The 25,286-nt window shown below is 44.0% G+C and overlaps 1 protein-coding gene and 1 long non-coding RNA gene across 4 annotated transcripts in view; one reads left to right on the forward strand and one right to left on the reverse strand.

Moving 5' to 3' along the window:
• Positions 1–25,286, forward strand: part of DNMT3B (DNA methyltransferase 3 beta) — a 668,820-nt gene that overhangs the window by 297,256 nt on the left and 346,278 nt on the right. For all 3 annotated transcript variants that reach the window (XM_069651024.1, XM_069651025.1, XM_069651026.1), the window contains one exon: positions 4,425–4,532. In XM_069651024.1, the coding sequence (XP_069507125.1) occupies positions 4,425–4,532 (108 nt within the window). The remainder of the gene's footprint in view (positions 1–4,424; positions 4,533–25,286) is intronic.
• On the reverse strand, positions 15,548–18,060 carry LOC138580463 (uncharacterized). Its single transcript, XR_011304263.1, has 5 exons — positions 17,205–18,060; positions 16,890–16,983; positions 16,691–16,777; positions 16,494–16,605; positions 15,548–16,332 (listed from the first exon to the last, which is right to left on the reverse strand). It is a non-coding gene; the product is annotated as an uncharacterized lncRNA (long non-coding RNA).

Consider the following 25,286-nt stretch of genomic DNA (forward strand, 5'->3'; position numbering starts at 1 on the left):
AGCAAAGTACAGGGGAAAGACTGAGATCACGTTGGGAATGTAACCACTGTAACAGTGTCCCTAATTGTAAGGGTGTCCCTAATTACGCTCACACCAGAATAAATACACCCCTCTAGGAAAGTACGGTCAAGAGTCTATCTTGTAAGGATAACAAATTACATTTTTCAGAAATGAGGATGGGAGCAAAGAACTCTGCTCCCTGTTCGGTCTTCTGACCCTCATCCGTTCCTTTCTCCTGCAACAGTGAAGCCACGCAGGGGTTTATATACTCCTGGCGGATCTGTGTGATTTATTTGCAGGTCAATTTCCTGCGACGGAAATGACTGCATGTTAAAGGTCAGTTTTTTTTTGGGCTAGCTGTGGGGTGTCCCCCGCAACCCCACTCACTATACTGTAAAGTATGGTGAGCGGGGTGTTGCGGGGGACAGCCCCCACAGCCTTTTTTTTTTATTTGTATTACCGGCCCCACCAAAACATACATACCACTAAAGGTTCGAACCTTTAGTAGTTAGAACTTTTGGTGGTATGCTTTTTAGGTCTTTTGGGTGGGGTCAGTAATTTTGACTCGGTAATTTCGTACAATTCCCTCCTGGCTTGCTGCAGTTTGTGTCACTAGATACGGGCCATGGCTCCATCCCAAACCGTCCTGCTTCCATTCAAGGGATGCTCCAAAGTCTTCCTTTCTTCATTGTCTGCGATTTCTATCACGACATGCTACTCTACATATTGCTACCTTACATAGAAACACACTGCAGCCCAGCAGACTTTTACAAACCTTGAGGCCTAGCCCCAGGAAAAACTAAACAATTTTTATACACAATTTTCATTAATTCTATCCATATTTCACTCATTCTACTCTTGTTGTTAGTCTGGTCCTATATTCTCCTTTTAAACCTTATTTTCATAATTCTGCATTTAGTGCATGAGCACGTAAATCCCATTTTAGCCTGCAATGGCTCTTGACAGACAGCTGGTGAGTCACTTTGTGTGCTGTGAACACCGCGAAGCCTGTAGTCCAATTTTAGCACAGGCTGCATTCTTTCCGGGAAGGTAGGGGGAGTTTTTGACTCATAACATATTAAGATTTTACAAATGCATTTTAGAAATACATAGGTTTTGACATTACAAATCAATCCTGCTAATATGATATGATATAACCGTGCTTTATATTTTAAACAATAACTACCTTTTTTCAGTGCCTGCCCATGTCTGTGTGTGTGATTATGTTTGAATGAAAACATAATCACAAGAAAAATGAATGAAAAAGCCTTCCCAGTGCCCCTCCTCACATTACAGCCCCCGAAAGAAGTCAAAATAATTCTTGCCTAATTCTAAAGAACTTGGTTGTGCAGGAGGACCCTAGTTCCTTCCCAACAAGACTGCTGAGCGAGAGCAGACCTCTCCGAGAGGGAGGTTTGGCAGAAGCAGTGCTTGAGGAAACAGAGAAGATGCAGAGTGTATACATCGGGAAGCATGGCTTAAGGAAGCTGGATGCTGGTAGCCGAGTGTGGAAGTGAGGAGCTGCACAAGAGTGAGAGAGTGACAGCCAGAAGCCTCGCTGGAACACTGTAAGTACCGCCTGGTGAGTCTGCCTAGAGAAGGGGACACCACGATGGCAGGCAAGCGTTTAAGACTTATAAGCAAGTGTTTTGAATACTGATTGAACTGAAAGCAAATACTTCGATGAAAACAAGTATTTGGAACACCAATTTGAATGAAATCAAGCATGGCTGAATACCGTTATGAATCAAAGTTGTTTTGTGGAATCACACGAGTTAAAGGAACTGTGCAAACACTGGGAAGAGCCACAAGGATATAATTGCGAACTGTGCAGCTGGAGAGAACAAGCATTGGCAAGGGCCAGGAGAGTGTGAGAAAGTGCAAAAAGCAAATGTGGTGGCAAAACAAGCAATGGTAAAGCATTATAAGAATGTGGAAATAGTATAAGTTAAAACACCACTGTAGAGATGAGGCAGTGGCAGCGTGCCTTTGAAGAAGAAGCAAGGGAGGTGTGTCGGTTGCGGGACTTTTAATGGGTGGACCGTGTGGTCCAACAACTGCGCTCAGAGTACACCCCTTCATGGAAAAGCAGCTTAAAATACCCCAAAGATGCTTGTGCTTGATTCTAAAAGAAAACCTTGTGTGATTTGAAAGTAAGGAGTTAAACTCTATGACATTGGTGAAAGATAACTAACACAGAAGAGCTGGGAAGGGTCCCAAAAAATTGTGTTTTGATGAAATTGTTGAAAGACTTGAACGCTTGGGGAAGGGAACCCCTTGTTTGAACAGAACTATTAGAACCTTGGAGAAGGGAAACCTTTTTGACCAAAAACTGGACGAAGCTCAGAACATTTATGTTAACACTTATCATTTTGAGGCTGACATCCCTACTTATTGTATACAAATAGATGTCAGGGCAACTTTTCCAAACTTCTTTATTTTAATAAATGTTTGTAGCCCAAACTTTCAGTGAATTGTCTGTGTCTCATTCATGATTCCTTCACAAATATATCGTAGTTTTCACAAGTTCCTTTACTTAAGGCATGTTTCTCTGGTGGCCTCCACCTTCTCCATTCCAGCCCAGTAGCTTTGTTCTTCGTGGGTGGCATTTCCGGGTTTAACACTAGCCTGGGTCTGGCTGCTTTGATTGGTCGTCTTTGTGGCTAGCTGCGCTCTGTGAATGCTGGCTGACGGGAGTCTTCAGGTCTCACGCTTCTACTGGTGTCAGCGTCATTAGACGGGCCCCAGGCCCACCATGGTATGTTTGTGGCCACGCCAACATGTCGGACGGTACTCTAACCTCCATCCTGACAGCGGCTGTTCTGCTGTTCAGGTTTCCAAGTCTCCAGCATCTCGCTCTGGTGCTCTCTGCTTCTCGGATTGCTGCCGGCTCGGCGGCTCAACTCTCCTCCGCCCCTCCAAGGCGTAGCTGCGTCAACCGGCTTCCCCTGCGTATGGCTCTCTCGCCTCCTCTCTGATCCACTCATCCTGCTTACAAACAAGTTTGCTCCTAAAGGGATATTCCGTGTTTCTTCAAGCTTCCTGTTTGATCCAGCATTGCCTGGTGCCAAACAAAAGGAGGCCATGGTATTCAATACTGGAGGCAGTCCCATCTATGCAGATAAGGTGGCTTGCATTTGGAGTTGCTTGTGGGAATGAGAGTCCTTGTCCCTTAATGGGGAGTCACTTCCAGTGAGGTTCCATTTGCTCAGACTCCATGGGAGGGTCTTGAGGAGCTGGCTCACTCCTAAGGGGAGCATACTCTTGATTCGTCACACTACCCTCAAGATCGGTGAAACAGCAGCATTGACGAGTTGCATAATGCTGATCATTAGTTCGAACTAGCAGATGTTTAGGTGTGAAGTCAACGTTGCAGTACAGGAGAGTGAAGGCTCCTTTGACGAAAGGAGAGTATTAGTCCAGCCTGAATAGTCGGGAGATGGAGAATGCACTTTCCAACAGTTCAGAAAGCACATGTAACCTCGGGAGATCTAGGAATAGAATGTTCCTACAAAAATAAAGGGGAGGGATCACCACAATAGTTTCTTTCTCGCCGTAGATTAACAGTGCTTTGTCTGTGTTTCCAAATGCACAGGAGACATTCCATGCTGTCCTTTAGCTAATAGCACATAGTGACACACACACACACACACACACACACACAACCACCCCCACCCCGGCCATTTCCTGCGGGATGTGAAATGAGGAGTCTGGCAGACCCCCAACCCAACTACAACCATTGCCATCTAGTCTTGATGACATTGAAGGCATAGCTCACATAGCCAAACGTGGTTGTGTCTGTCCCATAACACGTACTGAAGGAGCAACAAAGCCAGTTGCCTAGTTACAGGACTTGAACAAAACAAGGAATCCATTTACTTCTTCTCAGAGAAAAATGTCTATATTACTGTGCAGTCTAGTAGAAATCTGCAAACGCCTGTAACTAGGGCACACTGTCTAGTTGAGAAAACACACCCTGTGACACTATGGGGCACATTTGGAGTGGCCTTGCCATGGTAGGCAGCACATCAAAAAAAGAGTTGCAGTGTCAACTAAGGCTTTTGAGTAAGCTTTCCGGGGAGAAAAATAAGGTTGGAACATTTAAAAAGCCATTAAGAAAATGTGAGGGGGGACCTCACCCAGAAAAGTGAAATGGGCTTTCTTACATGGCAATCATCATAACCCCATCAAGTTAACATTGATCTTACACATGTTGCCATGGTACAACTACTCAATTAGCAAACAATACATAGTGTGCCAATAAGCTCTGTATTTGGATATCTGATGTTGTATTTATGCTTCTCCAAAGAAAAGTGCAAACTGTTTAAAATAAGTCATTCACAATCTGAAAGGCATTGCATCATGAGCATATCTCACACTTTATCTTCTAGTCTGAGTTACAATAACATATGCTTCCTTTTCAGGTGTCTGCAGATAAACTAGTGGCACTGAGAGACTTCCGGCAGTATTTCAATCCCTCCACATTTACCAAATTGGTCTCCTACAGGCAAGCCATCTATCACGCTTTGGAGGTAAACATTACAGCTGAATTTTCCTTTTGTATTGTTTTGCTCAGAAATTAGTTTGAGGTACAGAAGTCCATGCAGAATAGCATTTGTAAGCAATGAACAGAAATGTGTGAAGGACAGGGTAGTAGGTGCATTGGTAAAGGGTTGATCAAAGGAAGCATGTGAGTTAATTTGGGTACCCGTCTAAAATATGATTGAGTGCACACTTGAGCATTTTATCCAGCATTTAAAAAGGTACAGTTGTGAATCGTGTAAGGTAACTTGTTACTCTTAATATTGACCCTCATAGTGCTGTTTCATTTATTTTCAAAAAAGGTGTTTTTATGTTATGTTATTTTGCACTTATATAGCGCCTTATATACCATTTGTATGGTCTCAAGGCGCTGGTAGGTTGAACGCCCTTGGGAACCGAAGTTCAGGTCAGTAGAGAGAGTAGGGAGAGTCAGCGGCGCGTGTGCGCACCGGGTATGTGTGCAGCTGGTGCGGTATACGTGAATTAGCTGCTTCTTAGTGGTAGGTGTGGTGGTTAAGATCAGGGGTATGTGTTTGTTCTGGCAGGATTTATCCAGACCGACTGTGGCTGCATTAGGCCGGAGGACAACGCCTGGCTGGGGGGTGTGTAACCAGCAATGTTTACTTAGAGTGATGGGGAATGAGCGGGAGGTGTTGGTATGAGAACAGTTATACCGAATGGTGTCATAGTATCTCTGTGTTCTAGTTGAGTGGTGGTGTAAAGAAGAGAGTAAGTGTGGGGTGTGATATGATGGGTTACATGCTCTTTCAAACGTTCCCTGCATTCCAGACCATACTATGTATGTTGCGCAGTTCTATGCGCTCCAGTCCGTTCTACAGACTTTTATTCATTCCATGCGTCCCCGACAGCGCTACACACTCAGGTCTGCTCGACGCACTCCTGCATTCCAGTCCGCCCCGCGCGCTCCTGACTGCCCCATGCATGCACCCTGTCTGCGCCTGTATTTCGCATTCACCCACTGTGTGCAGTCACCCGCTCCCCGCATTCACCCGCTCCCCGCACTCACCCGCTCCCCGCACTCATCCGCTCTATGCACTCATCCGCTCTATGCACTCATCCGCTCTATGCACTCGTGTTTTCTACGGTAAAAGGATCATGTGGCATTTGCCTATGTATGTGGAGAAGTTGTATTGGCGCTTTCAATTCCACGAGCATAGCAAAGGATAACCCACCATTTAGCCTATGGAATCTGCAGGAGCTTTTTGATTCAAAGGCACTTACAATGAAGTCAGTGAATGACTAATGTTCTGGCTGAAGGTTAAGGTGTGTAAACCACAAGTCTTTAACAACTAAATGTTATGAGCGAGCTACATGTTGTAGGAGATAAGAGGTGAGGCTTGAAGTGAAGTAGCTCTTCCATAAACACCATTGTTTTAGCCTTCTATTCTATCAAGATTTCTCAGACACCCATACATTTTCACTTTGACCCAAATCTTAGAGATCCTCTGACTACTTCTCGCCATGTCATCATTTCTTTTCAATGTACCTTTATTCAATTGCTCAAAATAGCTTGGGTTCTTGCTGCATTGTCTTTTAGGATAATGCACTCATGTTTACATGAAGTTTTATTTAATTTGCTGGTATTTTGCTTTTCATTCAAAGTATTCTACCTCTTTTGAGTGCTGTGAGAAACCTCAGCGTATTCTCCCAGGTGGCTAGGACACGGCCATCGCTGTTGGATCCAGTTCCTGGGGGTGGACCAGTGGAGGAGGATCACCTGGGTGAGGGAAACCAGGGTTATGCTAGGGGGAATATCCAAGGTGAGGTGCAGTATTATACGGAGGAAGAAGGGTGAGGGAGACGAAGTCCCAAAGACTTTCCTTGGTTATTCCACTTCAACGTCCCTTACACACAAAGAAGCTTCCTTAATAAAAATCCAATCACCCCTACACCTATGGTAAACCAACTAGGAGCCCAAACCCAGATACACCAAGAAACCCATCTTTCTCAGCATCCTTGTTTTCATGTACCCTATCTGAATAATCCCAATCATTCTTCTTCCTGTTCCTCTAATTATTATCTTCCTCACTTCCAACCTTCTCAGATAAAGTACTACTGTTCCCACAATCCCCCCTTGCTTGTTTTACGGTCCCAACTATTCCTGTTTGCCCCGCAAAACCTACCAATCCTGTTCCCCTGATTGTCACTTGTCAGACTCCCAGTCGAAAGTGACCAACAATCGCTCATCCCAAAAAGCTTCTGAAACCCCTTCCCCTTCCCACAAGAACACTGTGTTATAACAGACTTGTAAGAAAACTGTTTACCTGACATGTCCCGACACAAGGGTCAGGCAGAGTTAGGCAATTGACTTAAATCATACACACCTGATGGCCCTTCCTTTTCCCCACAGGGATAAAAGGTGGAGCAAGAAAGCAAAGTAGGTACAAGGCAGACAGCATGACTAGATGGCTATCCAGCCCCAGCAGTTCAAAGAAGGAGAAAGGCGGCAAATATCGAGAGGCTAACAAGGAGAGACACGACCTTGCCCTTTTCAACACAAACCCGTGGAACCTCAACAGAAGGAAACGTAAGACCGAGGACAATAGACGGAATATGTTGCAGCAGATGCCGGCGGTACCCAAAGCGTGTTGACGCTGATAAGCAGGAGCGAGGGAAGCTCCCGTGACCGTGGTACTGGCCTTGACTCCAGTTACAAAGAAAGCCAAGTGGTTCATCACAGCCGGTGAGTCGAGGGGAGAACCGATAAGAGCCGGGTTGTGGTGAATCAATATCCCAAAAGTGGCAACTTGAATCAAGTACAAAGAACTGTAAAAGTGTTAAATGGGAAACCAGCTGCAGAGAGGGAACCAGCACCACGTGGGTGCTAACTCGAGAGACTCTGGTCGAACCCCGTATGAGTGAAACTACATATACCAGAAGGCCGTAGGAGAGCCGCCAAGATAGGTCAAAGTGGTCATACAGGAGGTTAAGCAAAATCCCAGTACAATCAAAAGACTTTGATCTGCAAACAGTTAAGGAGTGAAAGGGAAGTAAATCCCACAAACTGTGTGAAAGTAAGGGATGTGAATCCCACAACATTTGAAAGTAAAGTGAAAGTGAAGTTAGCAAGAGTGAATCCGACTGAGGGATGCTGACGAAGAGGGGGCAACGTCTAAAGTCCCAAGAAGCAGTGTGTTGACAAAGGTGAAACCGGCCGAGGGATGTCCACTGAAACTGTTTAAAAGACATTAAGATTTGTGAACCAGGAAAAGGCATAGTGAACCCGGAAGAGGGAGGCTGAAAGGAAAGAGGGGTCAGTGCCCAGAAGAGGGGGACCCTAGCCATAGTGAACTTAGAGGAGGGAGGCTGAAAGATTCAGGAAGGGTCAACGCTCAGAAGAGGGGAACCCAGGGGTGAACTATTATTACCGTAAATAACTTTCATTTGGTTATAGGAACTTTTGTTTTGCTATTTGAACTATGTCAGTCCCTCGAAGGCAAGTGACTTCCAAGAGACACAAGACTTGGCCATCGACTGCCCTGATAGCTGCAAGGGGAACTGTCGACTCGTGCTGGGAAAGCTCGAGTGTGTGCTGTGCTCCAAGATCCCATCTTACCCCGTACTCAAAACATGGGGAAGGGAGACCCAAGCTACTGCATCCTGACATATTATTTGATAACACTTCTTTCTTTCCTTGAAAACTATTCCACACCCTTTTTGTATTAGTTGTAAGGTTTGGCAATAGGTTTCTTAGTATAGGCCCTTTTATTTGACGCAACGGCACTAGGACCGCCTTATTTTCAATTGATGGTCGTAGCTTGCTCCCATCTAAGATTTAGGTTTAGATTGGGCGTTTTTCCAACATGCATACAGTTTAATAAACACCCTTGAATTGTGATCACTTGTCTCTTTCTTTACTGTTGCCACCATGTGTTCCTTACAGTGCCCAAAGGTCTTCGAAAAGAGCACATGTTTTGTGACAGAAAGTGAATGTGAATGGTTGTTTCAAACAGATTGCAGACATAGCTAAAAGTTGCCCACTAAGCATGGGGAGTAGAAGAATGTTGAATTGATGGTAGTTATTTTTATGTTTATATTTGTTCGACATATATAGCTCTTTAAACTGAAATCTTAGCCGGGCAAAGAAGGGGTACGTTCCGGCACCACTCTAGAAGAGAGGATGATACAGGATTAAACATAGAATGGAGGAGGTAGACTGTATGAGTCTGTTGGCGATATACTGCGTGAATTTCTGGATGAAGAAAAGGGACCCAGTGGATGAAATAAATTGTCCAAAACCTCACCCTTTTAACAAATTGGTCCAATAGCAGGATTCAATAGCAAGAGTGTGTGATGAAATGTCCAGAGCCTTGTGAGGAGCAGGGGAGTTACATTCTGAACTTCCTGTTGTTTTTAAATGGAGAGACAACATTTGCGGCCTAGATTAAGTGAGGAAACCTATGACTTACGGCTGGTGTGTTGATTTGTTTTGACTAGGAATGATTATTGTCATGGAGGGGGAAGCCAAGCTCTTTAAATCTCAGAGAAAGGGGTGGTAGGAGGTCCGATGGAAGAAGGCCCTAAACTGTGGATATTTTTGATTGTCCTGAATAGTTCACCAACCATTTGCCCTTAATAAGTTCTCATCACATGCCTCTCTCTAATGGTACTTCTCTTTGTTGTATGATCCCAGATACACTTTATGACTCTAAGGGTCGGGTTCTCAGAAGGTACCTCGTGTTTCCTAGGCCATGAAACTGGCCTACTTAGCTCTGTGTGCCCCAGAAGATGGTAGCAGCATTGAACCGGGGCAAGGCACCCAGGCATTTGTCAGTCATTTCTTCTTAGAGAACATGCCTACTCTCTGGCACAGATCCCGTAGGTGGTGCTCTAGCATTAGTTTCTGAAGGCAATTCACAGCTAAAACATCAGAAAGGGTGTATGTTTGTGATAACTGTGTTTCAGTAGGGACAGCAGCCTATTGTTACAAAAGACTACCCTCAAGAAAGAACCATTGATATAAGAACCCTGTGACTCCACGGTACTCAGGCATACCTGATCTGTATCATTGGGCCACCATCTGCTCTGCCTGTCTTCTGGATCTGTGTCGTAGGTACCAAATAAACGCACCATACCCCATTATCAGATCACCTTTGTCTCAGACACAGCACCTCTGGTAACTCTGAAGCATTCCTCCCTGGGGGAACCTTATTTTCTCTCACCCAAGCAATTGTGACAAGAGGACTGCTGACTTCAAAAACTTTCTAAATATTTTATACCTCAGTTGCTTTCCTTCCACTACTGAATCAACCTATATGGTGTGAGATTTGTATTCTGTTTAATATAAACACTGCCTTTAGCACACATTACCCCTAACCTGGGCAGCTCTGGTTCCAGGAGGACCTGGTTGACCTAGAACTCTGTGACCGTAATGCGGCAGGTTCACAATATAAAGACTGGAACTAACCATTCTACAAAATAACTCTTCTGTTTTCCTGCACAGCAACATATAAAGAGCTAGGTACAAAATATATTGTGTGGCTATTCCCTTATTTATGTTTTAATATGGTTACTGTAACCTTTAGCTATGCTGATTCTCTGTCCCTCTTTCTTCCCCTCAAGAGTGCTGCCTTGGCTACATTTATGACTGGTAGAGTCAGATGGATTTGAAAGTAACCCGGTTCCCTATTTGTGGGTAAGATGCCTCTCACTACCTGAATACCGGGAAAAAGAGAAATCCTCAAGACATGCCTATGGTTGGGTCATTTTGACAATTAAGTTCCAGGATTTCAGTCTTGTCTCCATTACTGTTAAGCCAACAGGAATGTAGTCTGGTGTGGCTGGATTCCATACATGCAGAGAAGGTTGGTGAGGAGGGGTTATTGTTTAGGCAAATAGGGATTTTGATATCACATAAAAATAAAGGGTAAAGCCATAAGATTAAGGCACTAATTCTGTTGTTGACAAGCATGCTTCAGTCATCTTGGAAAGTGGCACAATGCTCAACTTCTAACAGAGTGGATGCTGTCTGACTGGTCATTGACAATGCTGTGAGATTCAAAGAGTTGCAGCTGGAAGGAGAGCATTCAGCCACACTCAACTTCATTAATATCAAGAAAATCCGCCACCTTCTTCCTTTTAATACTGCTAAACAGCTAATCTCCTTAGTCGTTTCTAGATCCAACTACTGTGACTGCCTCCTCTATGGCCTTCCCAACAATGCTTTTTCACCTCTCAATAAAGTCCTCAACTTCACGGTTTGCACTCTGTACAACTTTTCTCACTTTAGCTCTACTTCCTCTGCCTGTTTCCAGATCGGCTGCATATCTATGAAACAGAGAGCTAAGTATAAACAACTTATCATCTACAAAACTATCCATGGACTTTCCCGACCATTCCAATCTGCTCATCTCACTCCCGATTCTCCCCCATGCTCGTTGTGATCATTCTTGGCTCACCTTGCCACTACTCAGGCCCCCTGCACACCCTCTCGTTGCCGCTCTCTCCCTCTCCTCGCTACCCAACTCTGGTATACTCTTCCTCATCCTCTCTGTACTACTCCAACTCTACTATTTAAATGCTACCTCAAACCTATCCTCCTTTCTGAAGAACCTGTTTTCTAGCACTCTGTTACTCCACCACCCTTCTTCCCTCTTTCCCTACCCTCACGGACAACCCTACATCATTTTTCCGTCACCCCTCCATCCTTAATTTAGCACTTCTTATTTTATTCTGTCAAGTCCCATTCTCTCACCCCATTGTCAAGGACCCATGTCCTCAGCTCTGTTATCAATGTAAAATGTTGTACGCATTTTTGTGTCAAAAATGCATTGCTTTCTTGTGATTTCTATAGATAAAAATAAAACTCGCCCTAGGAGATTGGCAGGTATAGACAGATTTTTTTTTAGGACAGTCAATGGAAACAGAGGGAGCCTCTATCCTTAACCCGTCCTTAATGTCTAATTTCTGACCTATGTATCCTTTTCCATTTCTCTCAGAGCTCCCGGAGCACCTTGTTTATTCTCAGGTTTCCTCTTTAATTAATCTGCATTCTATTTTACCTTCTTTCCAGTCTGGCTTTAGGCCACGACACTCAACAGAAACTGCTCTATTGTCTGTCACTGACTCACTTCTCCTCGCTATCCTAAACTCTCCTCTCTCCTCTCCTCCCTCCTCGTCCTTCTTGATCTTTAGGGCACGGTTGACACAGTTGACCGCACTTCTTTCTTCTCTTTCTGAACCTGGCTTTCGTGATTATGTGATTTCAATCTTACCTCTCAGGATGCACCTTCTCTGTTTTCTGGGCTGGTCACTCTTACCCTCTTACACAGTCTCCCACAGGGCTCAGTTATTGGCCCTGTAAGGAATTCATGGTGGCAACAATAAAGACCGACAAAAGTGATCACAGTTCAAGGGTTTTTATTGAACTTTATAATGGTTGAGATAAACTCCTAATCTAAACCTAAATCTAAGATGGGAGCAAGCTACGACCATCAAATTATAATAAGACAGTCCCAGTGGCGTCTTGTCAAATATAAAGGGCCCATTCTAAAAAAAAAAAAACTATTGCCAAACCTTACCACTAAGTTACAAAAAGAGTGTAGGATAATGTTCACCAGAAACGAAAGAAGTGTTCACACAGCACACTCCTGGGCCTCTACAGCACGAGGTTCACACTTCCAGTTCAACAATATTAGAACCTTCAGGGGTCAAGAGTCTTCTCTACAAAGTCTTTTGCCTTAGAAGGCCTAATGTATTACAACAACAAACAAAAGTTATTTTGTTAATCTTGTACCTTGGGCGATTGCTCTCTGCCCCTTCGATGTCCCTCCGACAGACTTGGTTCCTTCTTCGACTTGGGCATCCCTCCGTGTGGTTTACTACGGCCTTTCAAATGCAGCTTGCAACTTCCCACTAGGAACAACCATCGACCGGATTCACTCTCGCCTATACAGTGTTCACTGGTGTATTACTTTTCATCCCAACTCACAGGTATCCCTCAAATCGTGTTTCACGTTTGCCAAATATACAACAAACTTGATGTTCTCACGATGCAGGATTCACTTCCCTTAGCTTTCTCTTGGCAATGATCCAGTGACTTTTGAGTGTACAAGGGATTTGACGTGACACTTGTAGGACCACTTTGACAACTCACGTTGGCCTTTCCTACGGCCTTCTGGCACTTGCAGTCCCAACGCAAAAGGGGCCAGCGAGAGTCCTTCAAATGAGCACCCCCTGCGGCGCCTGACCACTCTGCAGCTGGCCCTGCTCAAAAGTTAACGCATACTCAAGTTCGTTGTTCTAAAGTTCTTGCGTTCATCTAATGTTGCTGCTTGCAACCTCAGGCTCAATATTACTCGGCTATCAGCTTCCTCTGACTCACCGATTGTGTTGGGTCTGCTGGCTTGACTTGTCAAGGACAGTACCACGGTAGCCAGCGTGCCTCCCTGCCTGTGTTATCAATGCCGGAGGCCCCCGTACACCGTTGACATCGGTCATTCCACACGTCAGCTGCACTTCCCGGTCTTGTAATTCCCTTTTCGGAGGCTTTGCGGGTTTGAGTTGAAAGGGGCAAGGGCAGTTCCCCCTTCATCGTCCTTTCAGGTCTCGCCGCCTTTCTCCTCCATTTGAACTACCGGTTTGGTGTAGCTGTCTCCTCGTGCGTTCAGCCTTGCTCGTTGTGTGTTGTTGTGCTCTGTCTTTTATCCCTGTGGGGAAGACAAAGGGCCATCAGGAGTGTGTGATTATTGTCAATTGCCTGACTCTGACCCTTGTGTTGGGACATGTCAGGTAAGCAGCTCTGGTGTTAGTCCGTTGTCTGTTCTGGCGATAAGAAAGTGTTTGTGTCGGAGAAGGGGGATGGGGTGTAGAGCTTCAAAAATATCCTACAGGGTAGGATGGGGAAAGGGTGTTAGAAGGGGTACAGCGTCTCAACCGTCAGCGTCCCACTTCCACTCCCTGAGAACCCCCCATCCAGGTGATCCTCCAGCACTGGTCCAGATCTCTGGGACTAGTAAGTGAGACGCTTTCAGGTTTCTCACTTTCTCACTGCCCTCTACTTTTTTCTCTCTTCATCTCTCCTCTTGGTTCTATTATCTCGTCTTTTGGCTTCTCTTATCACCAGCCCTACAGACAAGGGGTGTAACAGACACTTTTACTCCCTAAAAATAGGCAAATTAAAATCAGGAGTAAAAATACTCCCAATATAAAATGGGAAATAGACACGTAGAACCTTGTGCCCCTGCTTTCACCCACAGAGCTCCATGGATATGTTTGGACCAGTAGTGCATGTTGGACCACAGGAAGACACTGCTATTATAACTGCCTTATGAAAAGAAGTAAACCTGTATCTTTCTTTTAATGTGCATGAATAACTAGGTGCAAAATAATAATATAAAAACATTTCTGTTTTCCAGTTAAAACATTTTTACTCGCTCATAAAAAATACTCCCTTTTGGAATTGGACTTACATTTTTACTCTCTAAAAATCCATTCTACTCCCACTTCCAAATACTATCTGGAGCACTGCTTATCACCTCCTAAGCAAATGACTCGCAAACCTTTCTTTCCTTCACTTATTTCACTGATTCTCTTATTTGTCTGCCTGTCTTGTGGACCACTTTAGTCTTACCGCTCCGGAATGCCATAGAAAACTATTTATCGTGATTCTGAGCACATCGAACATCGCTTTTGTTCCGGCCCATAAAGGAATGTTCAAAAAGTGGTACAGTATTTGCGGCAATAGTACCATCTTAAGGAGAGATACCTTAGCAGCGACGGTAATAGGCAGTTTAGCCCAAGTGAGTAGCTTTGTTCTAAGTTGTTGCAGATAGGCCCCAGAGTTTCACTTGTTTGTCATGATGCCTCGTGATTACGATACCCAGTATTTTATCTCTGCTGGAGTCCAGGCAAACCCCATAAGGTCAGCCGGGGCTGAAGTGGCATCGGTCAAGGGGAAAAGCTCAGACTTGGCCCGGTTAACCCGGAGACCGTAAAGGGACCCAAAGTGAAAGACGTCACGCACAATGGGATCGAGATTGCGTTCAGGGTCTCTGATGTATAGTAGTGAATTGTCTGCATAGAGCAAAATGATCTTAGGAGAACCAGACAGCCGTATCCCCCTGTGCGAGTGTTTATACCTCAACAGATCGGCCAGGGGTTCCATCACTATCGCAAATTTAAGTGGAAATAAAGGGCACCCTTGTCTGGTTCCCCTGCGGATCTCAATCGGTTGGGAGAGTCGGCCAATAGTACACACACTCGCCACATGTTTGGCATAAAGTAGCTGTATCCACAATACGAATCAGGGGCCGAAATTACATTTCCTGAGCACAGCCCAGAGGAAGCGCCAGGAAAGATAGTCAAAGGCCTTCTGTACATGTAGCAAGGCGGTCGGTTCTGTGGCATATGCTGTTTCAAGGTGCTTGAGAGAGGCCTCACACCTATGGATGTTCCTGCGTATTGCCTTAAGGATCCCCGCTTCCTTGGCAAAGGCCATACTGCGGATATATGCTTTAAAGGCATCCCAGAGGGTGGCAAGGGAGCCCACTGAGCCTGTGTTAATGTTAAAATAGTCGCTCACATATACTTTTACGTCCCGTCCCCTTTTCTCCATACTGCATGGGCATCCCTTCCAAGGGACGGGAGACGGAACCTTTTTCCCCAGAAAAAACCTTCTTCCCCTTTAAATTTAGAGGTGTGCGGGGGTGCAGCCCAGGGAGCATGCGCTGCCCTGATTCCGCCCTCCCTCGCCACACCTCAGTCCCCTTTTCCACGCTGACGCAAACAGGCCGAATTCACCAGCGCTCCTGGGTTTGGCTTCGGCCATGTAATTCCCTGCGATGATACTTCTTCTCTTTTTCTTCTTTTTTGTCTTTATATCATTCAGGTACTACGTCCTCAGGCGCCACGCTCCTCCCCGGCGTATGTGGACCTCCACAGGGTTCAGCAGGTGTCCATCCTGCAACAGGCTCTTCCCAACTTCAAACCCTCACCCTCTCTGTCTACGTTGTCTTGGCCCAGACCACGGTTGGCAAGCATGTACAGCGTGTGGCTCGCTGTCATCGAAAGCGCAGAGGAACAGACTATGGCTAAACAAATGGGTTGCCCCGAATAGTAGTACAGCTATGGTGGGGGACTAATAAAGTGAAAACAAGAAATCCAAAAAGTTGGATGATAAATTGAGAGGTAAATCCTATTTCTTATTAAAAATGTGGTATCCAAAGATATCCTTATTCAATTCCGTTAGGAACATAACTCAATCAGGAACATAGGGCAAAGAGAGGAAAAAAAGATAATAAGCACACCAGAACTCAGGGATAAAAAATATAGTGCTGTATTTCGTTGGACATATACTGATTAGAAAAAAAACAGAAACAGTGGTGCTTAACAAAATGAATCTCAACAATATTCAAATGTGTTTCAATAATGAGTGAATAATGAAAAAACAAACATGAAAAGAAAACATTTGCAATATATAATATAATATAATAAATGCATACATTTGCAACTATGGAATCAGTTCGAAATCAGTTTGCAAGTCTGAAACAACAAAGAAAATATATTTCCACAGTAGATGAATGAATAGTGAAGAACATGGAAAAACATGAAAAAACAGACAATAAATGTCAATTAACAGGTCTGCCTACGTAAGATTCTTCATTTGCAGATATCACAATTCATATCAAAAAGAGGGTCCAAAGTGTTTTGAATACGAGGAACAAAAGAAGTTCCCACTAACGAGGACCTGATTACGTTTCGGCGGGGCCATCTGGAGGCCTTCAAAATCTGACAACACCTTCCTTGGGGAAGAATGTAAAGTGGTAAACCCTACGGGGAAGCAGACAAACACACAGTGAGGAGTCTAAAAAGACCCATAAGATGAGTTAAATTGCTCTACACATCTCTAAGTTATTAGGGCAAAAAAACGAATTATTGAATCTTACAATGATAGACTCTTAATTTAAAAATGTATCCAGAAAAAGCCTTACCCAGATCTTCCAGGGGGATTCCTTGGACAAAGTTGCTTGACAAGGGTACACGTTCCGGCAGGTCAGTGCAACACAGCAAGTAGCGCGGTCAAGAACACCATAAAGCTGAACTCTGGGTGAATGAATCAAACCAATCCATTACATACTAATATGCCTGTAATTGTTGAACGAATAAAAGTATATGGACACAAGCATACCTGGTTGCTAGAGGACTAGTAAAATCGACAGCGTGGAGGGATCCTATGTATGTGAATTAGGGCCCCATGGTCTGAGTTCGTAACAATCTGAAAGACAGTCCAATGAACAATGAAAAAGGGGCTTAAGTGAATAATGATGTACCAAGTGAGCGGCCAGAGTCATGTTGTGCTAATTCACAATTGAAAATTGATGGCTTACTTGGTTGTGGAGAATTTCATTCAGGCAATGTGGCAAATTGACTACTGAACGGATTAGAACAGCCTCTGACAGATACTTGCGGTCCTTTAAATACCTAAAAGAAAAAGAAAAGGAAAAAGAAAAAGAAAAGTGGCGGAATATGAATGGCACCATTGCATGTGTTTGAATGAAAGCATGAAATGTAGAAAAATGGTGAAATGAGGACTAAAGAGAAGACGCTTCATAGTTGACGCATAATCCCTGGTCTATGTATGCATGTATCCAAAAGTGTACAACGTTGCAGTAATTAAGAGCTGACTGCTAACAGAAAGTTACCTGTGGCGCTGAAATGGCAGGCTGCCGTGTGCGACCATGCAGCTCGAAGGAGCTTGCTGAAAGGAAAACCTGCTGGGTGGCCAGGTCATCCAAGGTATTTCCTGTGTTGTGATGTGGCAGTCCGTGATAGGATGAAGAGTGCACACCCTTCTGAGGGTCGGTGTGCATTGGAGCACGGCTGCGTGAATGAGAAAAAAAATTAAACTCAAGCTCCCTACTGATTATCAAGGTTGGGAGAGATGCACTGTGAGAAGTGCATTGTAGTTGCTTGGTTTGAATTAAATGAGTCTGTCGGCAATGTAATTTCGGAAAACCGCGGCCCGTGAAAAGCAGCAAAGTGGGCAAAGAAATTTGCATTACAGTCCCGCTGAGGCAACCAGCTGTAAGTTTAATTCCTTGTGTCCGCATACGATTAGGTATATGAGGCGAACCCGCTGCTGATTTAACTGTGTGTGGTTTGCCTTGTTGAGTTAACTGCAAACATGAAAATGTTTGCAAAACCAACCCTGCCCGCATACCGTAAAAATATTAACGGGCTGAAGAGAGAATGAATGTTCTTGGCAATACATACCATTGGAAACACAGGACTAGGCATCCATACTGTAACTGCATGTCGGCGCCAGGTCCTGCCCAGTATTGGTTTATATGAGAACTCAGCTCATGACAGGAGATATAAAATTTGATACGAGCAAAGGTTGTGTGCAAAAAAAAGATTTATTGCAGATAAATGCATCCTCAAATGGAGGGGAAACAATTAAATTGACATACTCATCCCGTAATTGAGGCAAACAGTTGTGTGGGGAATGAAACGTGGCCATTGAACAACTTCATATATCACAAGGCTGTGAGTCATACGGGAAAGTGTTGATGACAGCATGGAGGGTGCTACTTAACACAATGCAAGACTTATGATAGAGAAAAATCGATGTGAAGATAATATATATATATATATATATATATATATATATATATATATATATTCTATGTGTGTACCATTGGATTAGTCTGTGCAGAACTAATAAAGCTTCGGATGATTACACCTAAAAATAAATAAATAAATAAGTGCCATCAAAAATATTTATGGAGAATGAAATCCTGCATTTGACCATATCAATGGAACTACAAGGTTGCCAAACGTGCAAAAACCAATATAATTGTAGCTAAAACAACTCCTTGTAGAGTACTAATCACTTTCTCATCCATGTGCATACTCCTAAGTCTTATACAGGAGGAATAAATTCCTCGTTCAGGCCTTGGGTATGAGTTGCCATCCTGAAAATCCAGCGTGCTTTTTTTCCAGGGGGCTTCTCGAGATGTTGGTAGAATTCTTTATTATATCAAATACCCACCATATTAAATCATTGGGTGAGTGTTTTTGTGCTGTGTAGTGGCTCACAAGGGGAGCCGAAGTTGTTTTACACCTAATATGTGAGCAGTGTTCAGATATTCTGGTATGTATTGCTCTGCTTGTCTGTCCCACGTATCTTAGCCCGCAAGGACATTCAATACAAAAAACCACTTGCTTTGTTTTGAAATTACTGAGGTTTGGTAAAACCCAAGTACGATATCCAATCTTGAATTCTTTCATCTTGCGAGTGAAGGCGCATGCGGTGCATGAGCCGCAAGGGTAGTGTCCTTTTGTAGAGCGCAAGTCCCAAAGTCCTGTTTTGGGAGATTGTTTTTTGAAAACGAGAGTGTACAAGTTTCTCACGAATATTGGGTGCTCTCCTAAGAGCAAAACGTGGTAGAGGTTCCTCAGATAAATCTAGTTTGACAATGTCGCAGTGCTTGGAAATTATTTTCTTGAGCTGAAAAGTGTTTGTACCATCAGTAAGCACACAGGTCATTTTGCTATTGTCCGGCGCAAGGTTTTTGAGGTCAGTAAGGTGTCACGGTCCGTGAACCGTGCACGTTTGCGAGATCGCTTAATGAGTTTTTTGGGGTAGCCCCTTTCTCTTAATCTAATGTCCAACTCATCCGCTTTCTCATGGAAGCCCTGTATGTCAGTACAGTTGTGCCTTATGCGCAAATATTGCCCATAAGGGAGATTATCCCTAAGGTGACGAGGATGGTTACTGGTGTAGTGCAATAGCGTATTTCTACCACTCTCTTTATGGTGCAGGCAACATTTGAGTCTGCCCTTGTGATGTTTGATTTGGAGGTCCAGAAAGATGACATGTGTTTTGGAGTGTTCAAGGGTGAACTGAATTTTCCTATCGATCTGTTTAACCCACACTTGAAAGGTTTGAAGTTCAAGTACAGATCCTTGTCATACAAAAATAATGTTATCGATATCCAATTGGTAATGCATTCGAAGAAAGGGTTTGTTTCGCATAGAATGTGTTCTGACTCGAATTTGGCCATAAATAAAATGGCCAAGCTAGGAGCAAAAGCTGCTCCCATTGCCGTTTCTTTTATTTGGAGGAAGAAGGTTCCATTGAATTCGAAGTAATTCTTGCAAAGATCCAATTCCAGCAACTCCATAATGAAGTTGATGGGTACCCTTGATGAATCCGATGCTGTTAGGTATTCCCGTATGCAGTCCAGAGCCTCTGTCTGAGGGATACTGGTATAAAGAGATGTTATGTCCATTGTAACTAGAATTTGTTCCATGGGGTCAAAATTCATATTCTCAAAAATTTGGATGGTATTCATGGTGTGTCTTTTGTAGGTACTTGTCTTGGTGCTCATTGGTTTAAGGAAAGTATCAATACATTTGCAGAGTGGTTCAAGTATTGTTTCACACCCAGAGACAATAGGTCTGCCTAGCGGGTTGGCAGGATTTTTGTGTATCTTGGGTAACGCATATAAGGTGGGAGTGTGTCCCTGGCTGATAGTCAAACATTTGCATTCATTATCAGAACCTTTTCTTAAGGTATGCTGGTGCCGTGCCGTAGAGACATTGGTGGGTTAGGGTTAGTGATTTAAACAGGATCCGTTCCTTCACTGCCAACCAATGGAGATCATTTCTGTCCTTGGTTATGTGTTCTCGCTTAGATTTGTTAGTGATGGACCTGACAGCATTATTTTGAATAATCTGGCATTGTTTCAGGCAATTATTGCTAGCGCCAAGCATTAACGCGTTACCATAGTCCAAGCGAGACAGGATGGTAGCTCTCCCTATCGTGGCACTGTTCTTGATGTTAAGAAATGGTCTGATCTGGCAGAGAAGCCTTTGATAATATTGACAATTTTGCTTTAAATAAGCGGTTTGGGCTTCTGCATCTAGGGAAGATTGTAAATAAATACCTAGGGTTTTGACCTTATTTGATACCTTAATGGTGGAGTCTTTTATAGTGAAGGTGGAATAGTCCGAGCCAAGGTTTTTTAAGGCTTTAGCGCTTCCAAAGGTCATAAGTTCCGTTTTAGAACTATTAAGACACATCCAGTGTGTTAACATCCAGTTTTCAATGGTGTTATAGATAATCGATAACTTCTCGTTGTCTAAGGAATGGTTTCCACTCAACTCTAAGATGAGCTGTGTCTCGTCAGCGAAATTGGTGAAAAAAATTCCAAGCTGAGATAGAAGAGTACAAAGGCAACGGATGTATAAATTGAAAAGCAAAGGAGAGAAACTGGCTCCTTGAGGGACGCCGCAGTCTACAGGTTTGGGTGAGGTGGAGTGACCTGCCCAGTTGATTTTTGAGTTCCTGTCTTCTAGGAATGATGATACCCAATCTATTGCATCATGGGAGCAGTTACCAGCTGCGCCTAGGGCCTCTCGGAGCTTCCCATGATCTAACAAATCGAAAGCCGCCGAGAGGTCCAAGAGGATTAACAAACCTGTTTTGCCTCCGTCTAGGATACTCAGCATTTCTGTCTGTAAGTCCAGCAATGCTGACTCTGTGCTATGGGCACCTCTAAAACACGATTGTTGGGGATGTAGCAGGCTGTGTTGGTCTACATAATCTTGCAGTTGCTTGGTTGCTATTTTGTCGAGTACCTTCAGAAGAAAGTTACAATTAGTAATGGGTCTGAGGTTGGTGGGGTCTTGTTGATCTAGTCCAGGTTTCTTGACTAGTGGGGTGACTGTGGCTGTTTTAATTTCTGTCTGTACTTTCCGGTCCCTAAAGGAAGCATTTGTCATGCGACGGAAAAAAGGGGAGAAGATTTCAGCATTATCAAGAATAAGTTTCGGAGGTATGATGTTTTCGGCGCAAGTGGTGCAATTTATGGAAGAAAGAGTGTCGTTCATGTCTTCGATGTAAACTGGTGAAAATGTAAATTTAGGGATGTCTGAGACAGGATACGTCACCTTAGGTTGCGCAGGTGGTGGCGGATCTAATGTTTTGCAATTTATAATGGAGTCTCTGGCTTTTTTGATTTTATTTGAGAAAGCAAGTTGAACTGCTTCACAGTCGGTCAAGGTTGGTTGGAAGGGTGAAGAGAGAGTGGGTGGTTTTTCGAAAGATTTTAGGATTTGGAACAGTTTTCCAGTGGAGTTAGAAGCACTGATGATTTGAGTATTATAGTATTCTTTTTTTACTTCAACCAGTTTAGCTCTATATGAAAGGTCACATTTTTTCCAGTTTTCTTTATTTTCCTCTGAAGGGGTTTTGTGCCATATTCTTCCTAATTTCCTTTTAGCTATTTTGAAGGTGCTCAATTCCGGTGTGTACCAATGCTGATGGTTAGGGTTGGGGCGAGCCTGTTTGTTTTTAAGCGGCGCATGTTTATCGGAAATCTCCTGGAAATGGTTATTGAAATTGCGGATGATGTTTTCACAAGAATCATTATCTGCAGTATTGTTCATGACATGAGTAAGACCTTCTTTGAGAATGTCATGTGTGATTTTCTTAAAGTTTCTGCTTAGAACCGGTTTAGGGGAATTATCGAAAGGGACAGCTTTGAAAGTGGGGGAGAATGTAGCTTCAACTTTGTAGTGGTCTGTCCATATACATGGAATGGTATCGGTCACTGTCAATTGAACATTATTTGTGATAATCCAATCAAGTTGATTACCAGAGGTGCAGGTGGAGCCCTTATTAGCGATGTGGTAATTAATGTTTGTTAGGCTAGTTTCTAGGCTTATAGCCTCTTTGTCGCAGGGGTTACCTCGCCATCTATTCAGATCGCCCAAAAGGATAGTCCCAGTATTAGTTCCCTTCAAATTATTCAAGATATGACATAATTCTTCATTGAAGTCTGAGATCAGTGAAGGGGGTCTATATAGGACGATGAAGTTAATACAATGGTTGTTGGAGGGCGTGAGTTTTAGATGAAGAACTTCGCAACCCGTGCAAAGGGTTTTAGTAGTGAACAGCTTCAGAGTCTGTTTAGCTATTATAGCTACCCCCCCTCCTTTACCTGATGTCCGATTTTCGTAGTAAATGTTGTAATTGTGGGGGACAGCGCTATCGACAGTTGGGCCTATAGGTTCTTGCAACCAAGTTTCCGTGAGGAAGAGTATGTCCAAGTTGTCTTGGGTGATGTAATCATGCACATCTTGAGAGTGTTTGTTGAGTGACCTGGTATTTAGGAGTGCAATTTTCAGGGTGGTATTTCCGAGGCAATTGGGTATTAAGTGCGTGGGAACGGGGGTGGTAGGTTTGGATATGGATATGGTCTGGGGGTGTGTTTCATTTGGCTCGGTGTCTGTGCCCAAGTCTTTGTCAGGAACGGGGAAGCTCAGAGATTTCTCTCTGTTGTCGAGAAAACTTTTAACAAGTCTTTCGTTTTCAAGTTTGTTCGCATCAGATAGCAACTGTAGGATTTTTAAAAAGCCCATTTCTTACCCGTTTTATTAACCTTGTATAGGTGTAGCCGGACAGAGTGTAGGGCCGATAGCTGATGCCCGCCGTGGACCGGCGTAGACCGGCATCGTCCCAGAAGCGCCGGCGCTGAAGCGCCTGAGGTTTCTATTTCTGCAGCTCAGAGGCTGCTGTGATATGTAGTTCACAAGGGGCTGACTAGTAGTCAGAAATCCGTTAAATGTAAAAAGATCTGAGCAGTCAAATGAAAGATATAAACTCTCAACTCACGCTCTCTTTCTAGTTTGCAGGCAAAGGTAAGTGGAATGCGCAAGTGTAACACACACAGCAGCAAAAACAAACAAATACGAACATTCAAGCGTTCGAGTAAGTAATGTTGTATGGTGTGGCACGGCTTCACAAAAATGCAAGATGCTAGTAAATACACACAATCAGGCAAGCAAGGCACGTTTCAAACTTGGATGATAGTATTTCCTAAATTCGAAATTCGAAATCAGAAAAAAGAAAAAAAAACTTCAAATGCAGTAGTCCTTAATCTTTAAGCAAATGACTCAAGTCAAGCTAGTTTCAACTCAAAGTTCCTAATTTTCGAAATAGCGTAACCTGTAATTCCCAACCCAGACTAACCTGTGTCTAAGGGAGAAATGAGGATGTTAAATAGTGAGCCCACCGGGACCGGCGTAGACCGGCACCGTCCCAGAAGCGCCGGCGCTGAAGCGCCTGAGGTTTCTATTTCTGCGGCCCAGAGGCTGCTGGGATATGTAGTTCACAAGGGGCTGACTAGTAGTCAGAAATCCGTTAAATGTAAAAAGATCTGAGCAGTCAAATGAAAGATATAAACTCTCAATTTACGCTCTCTTTCTAGTTTGCAGGCAAAGGTAAGTGGAATGCGCAAGTTTAACACACACAGCAGCAAAAACAAACAAATACGAACGTTCAAGCGTTCGAGTAAGTAATGTTGTATGGTGTGGCACGGCTTCACAAAAATGCAAGATGCTAGTAAATACACACAATCAGGCAAGCAAGGCACATTTCAAACTTGGATGATAGTATTTCCTAAATTCGAAATCAGAAAAAAGAAAAAAACAACTTTAAATGCACTTGATAGCAATCTGGCTAAAAGTAGTTGTGTATTGTTTGTCGAACAGAAAAAGACGGGGCTCATTGCGTATGATCAAGCCGGCTGGGATCGTGTTAGCTTTCAAATATTCCCTTAAAAAATGGGTGTGTAATTCGGTTTGGAAGTTTTTCTTTTTGAGTTTTAAAAGGTCATCACCACCAGATGAGTGGTCTATATTGCGATTGGTTCCTGCTGGGTCAAAGATGGAGGGGCCATGCATAACCTCTGAAGTTTGTTCTTCAGTGTAGCTAAAGGTTTCGTTCTCCGCCATTCTGGTTATTTTCAGCGTACAACTAAAATAGCAGTTCTCGTCACACAACCCGCTGTGCGCACCGGCCAGGCCAAAGAACTAGGACCCGTGTCAAGCTAGAGTCAATAATATAATGGAAGCAAAAAAATAGATGAATATTGGATAGCAAGGGAATCAATCTGTTCCAAAATTCATTCTATACCACTCCCAAAGCAACAAGGTTGCTACAAATATGGCTAAACAAATGGGTTGCCCCGAATAGTGGTACAGCTATGGCAGGGGACTAATAAAGTGAGCATAACTCAATCAGGAACAGAGGGCAAAGAGAGGAAAAAATGATAATAATAAGCAACAGACTAGCCAGGTGGAGGGAGCTCTTCCACAAGTCGCCTACAGAGGACATCAAGAACTTCGTGAAACACTGAGCCAGGTCCAAGGAAGGGCCACTATTTTCCATCGCACCCTGCAAAGGAGACTCCTTTCCAAGGACTCTCCCGTGCAGGAGTAAATGGGTAAGATCCTTGTACCAGCACATGCACTGAGGCTGCTACAGCTACCGGCCTTCAGGCCGAGGGATCCTCAGATCTCTCCGGTGGCAGTGTTGACGGACCGGAAGGTTCTTGTACCAGATTGTCATCGAGTGGCTTCGCCCTTGTACTGGCAGTACTTCCGAGGGGGTGCCTAAACGCAGCACTGCCGACCCCCGGGTCGAGGGTGTCTCACCTACTGGGCCTAGGACCGAGGAGCATGGTAGGCCTTGTGATCCACATGCAAGAGTCCTGGAGGAGGCTGGGCCCAGAGAGCCGAGCAACACGTCGCAGGCACGTGGCAGGTAGCTTGACAAGATGGCCACTGCACCAGACAGAGGCACTAGTCAGACACCATTCCAGGAGTTCAGCGAAGAACGAGTGTCAAGGTGGGACTGGCCTCGACCAGGTACGTGGCCTACAGCCTACGCTTCTTATGTGCAGGACAGCTTCCCACTGCGTCCATATGGGCAG

Source organism: Ambystoma mexicanum, chromosome 3p, assembly GCF_040938575.1.
Source record: "Ambystoma mexicanum isolate Mex_15411 chromosome 3p, UKY_AmexF1_1, whole genome shotgun sequence".
Lineage (NCBI taxonomy): Eukaryota > Metazoa > Chordata > Amphibia > Caudata > Ambystomatidae > Ambystoma > Ambystoma mexicanum.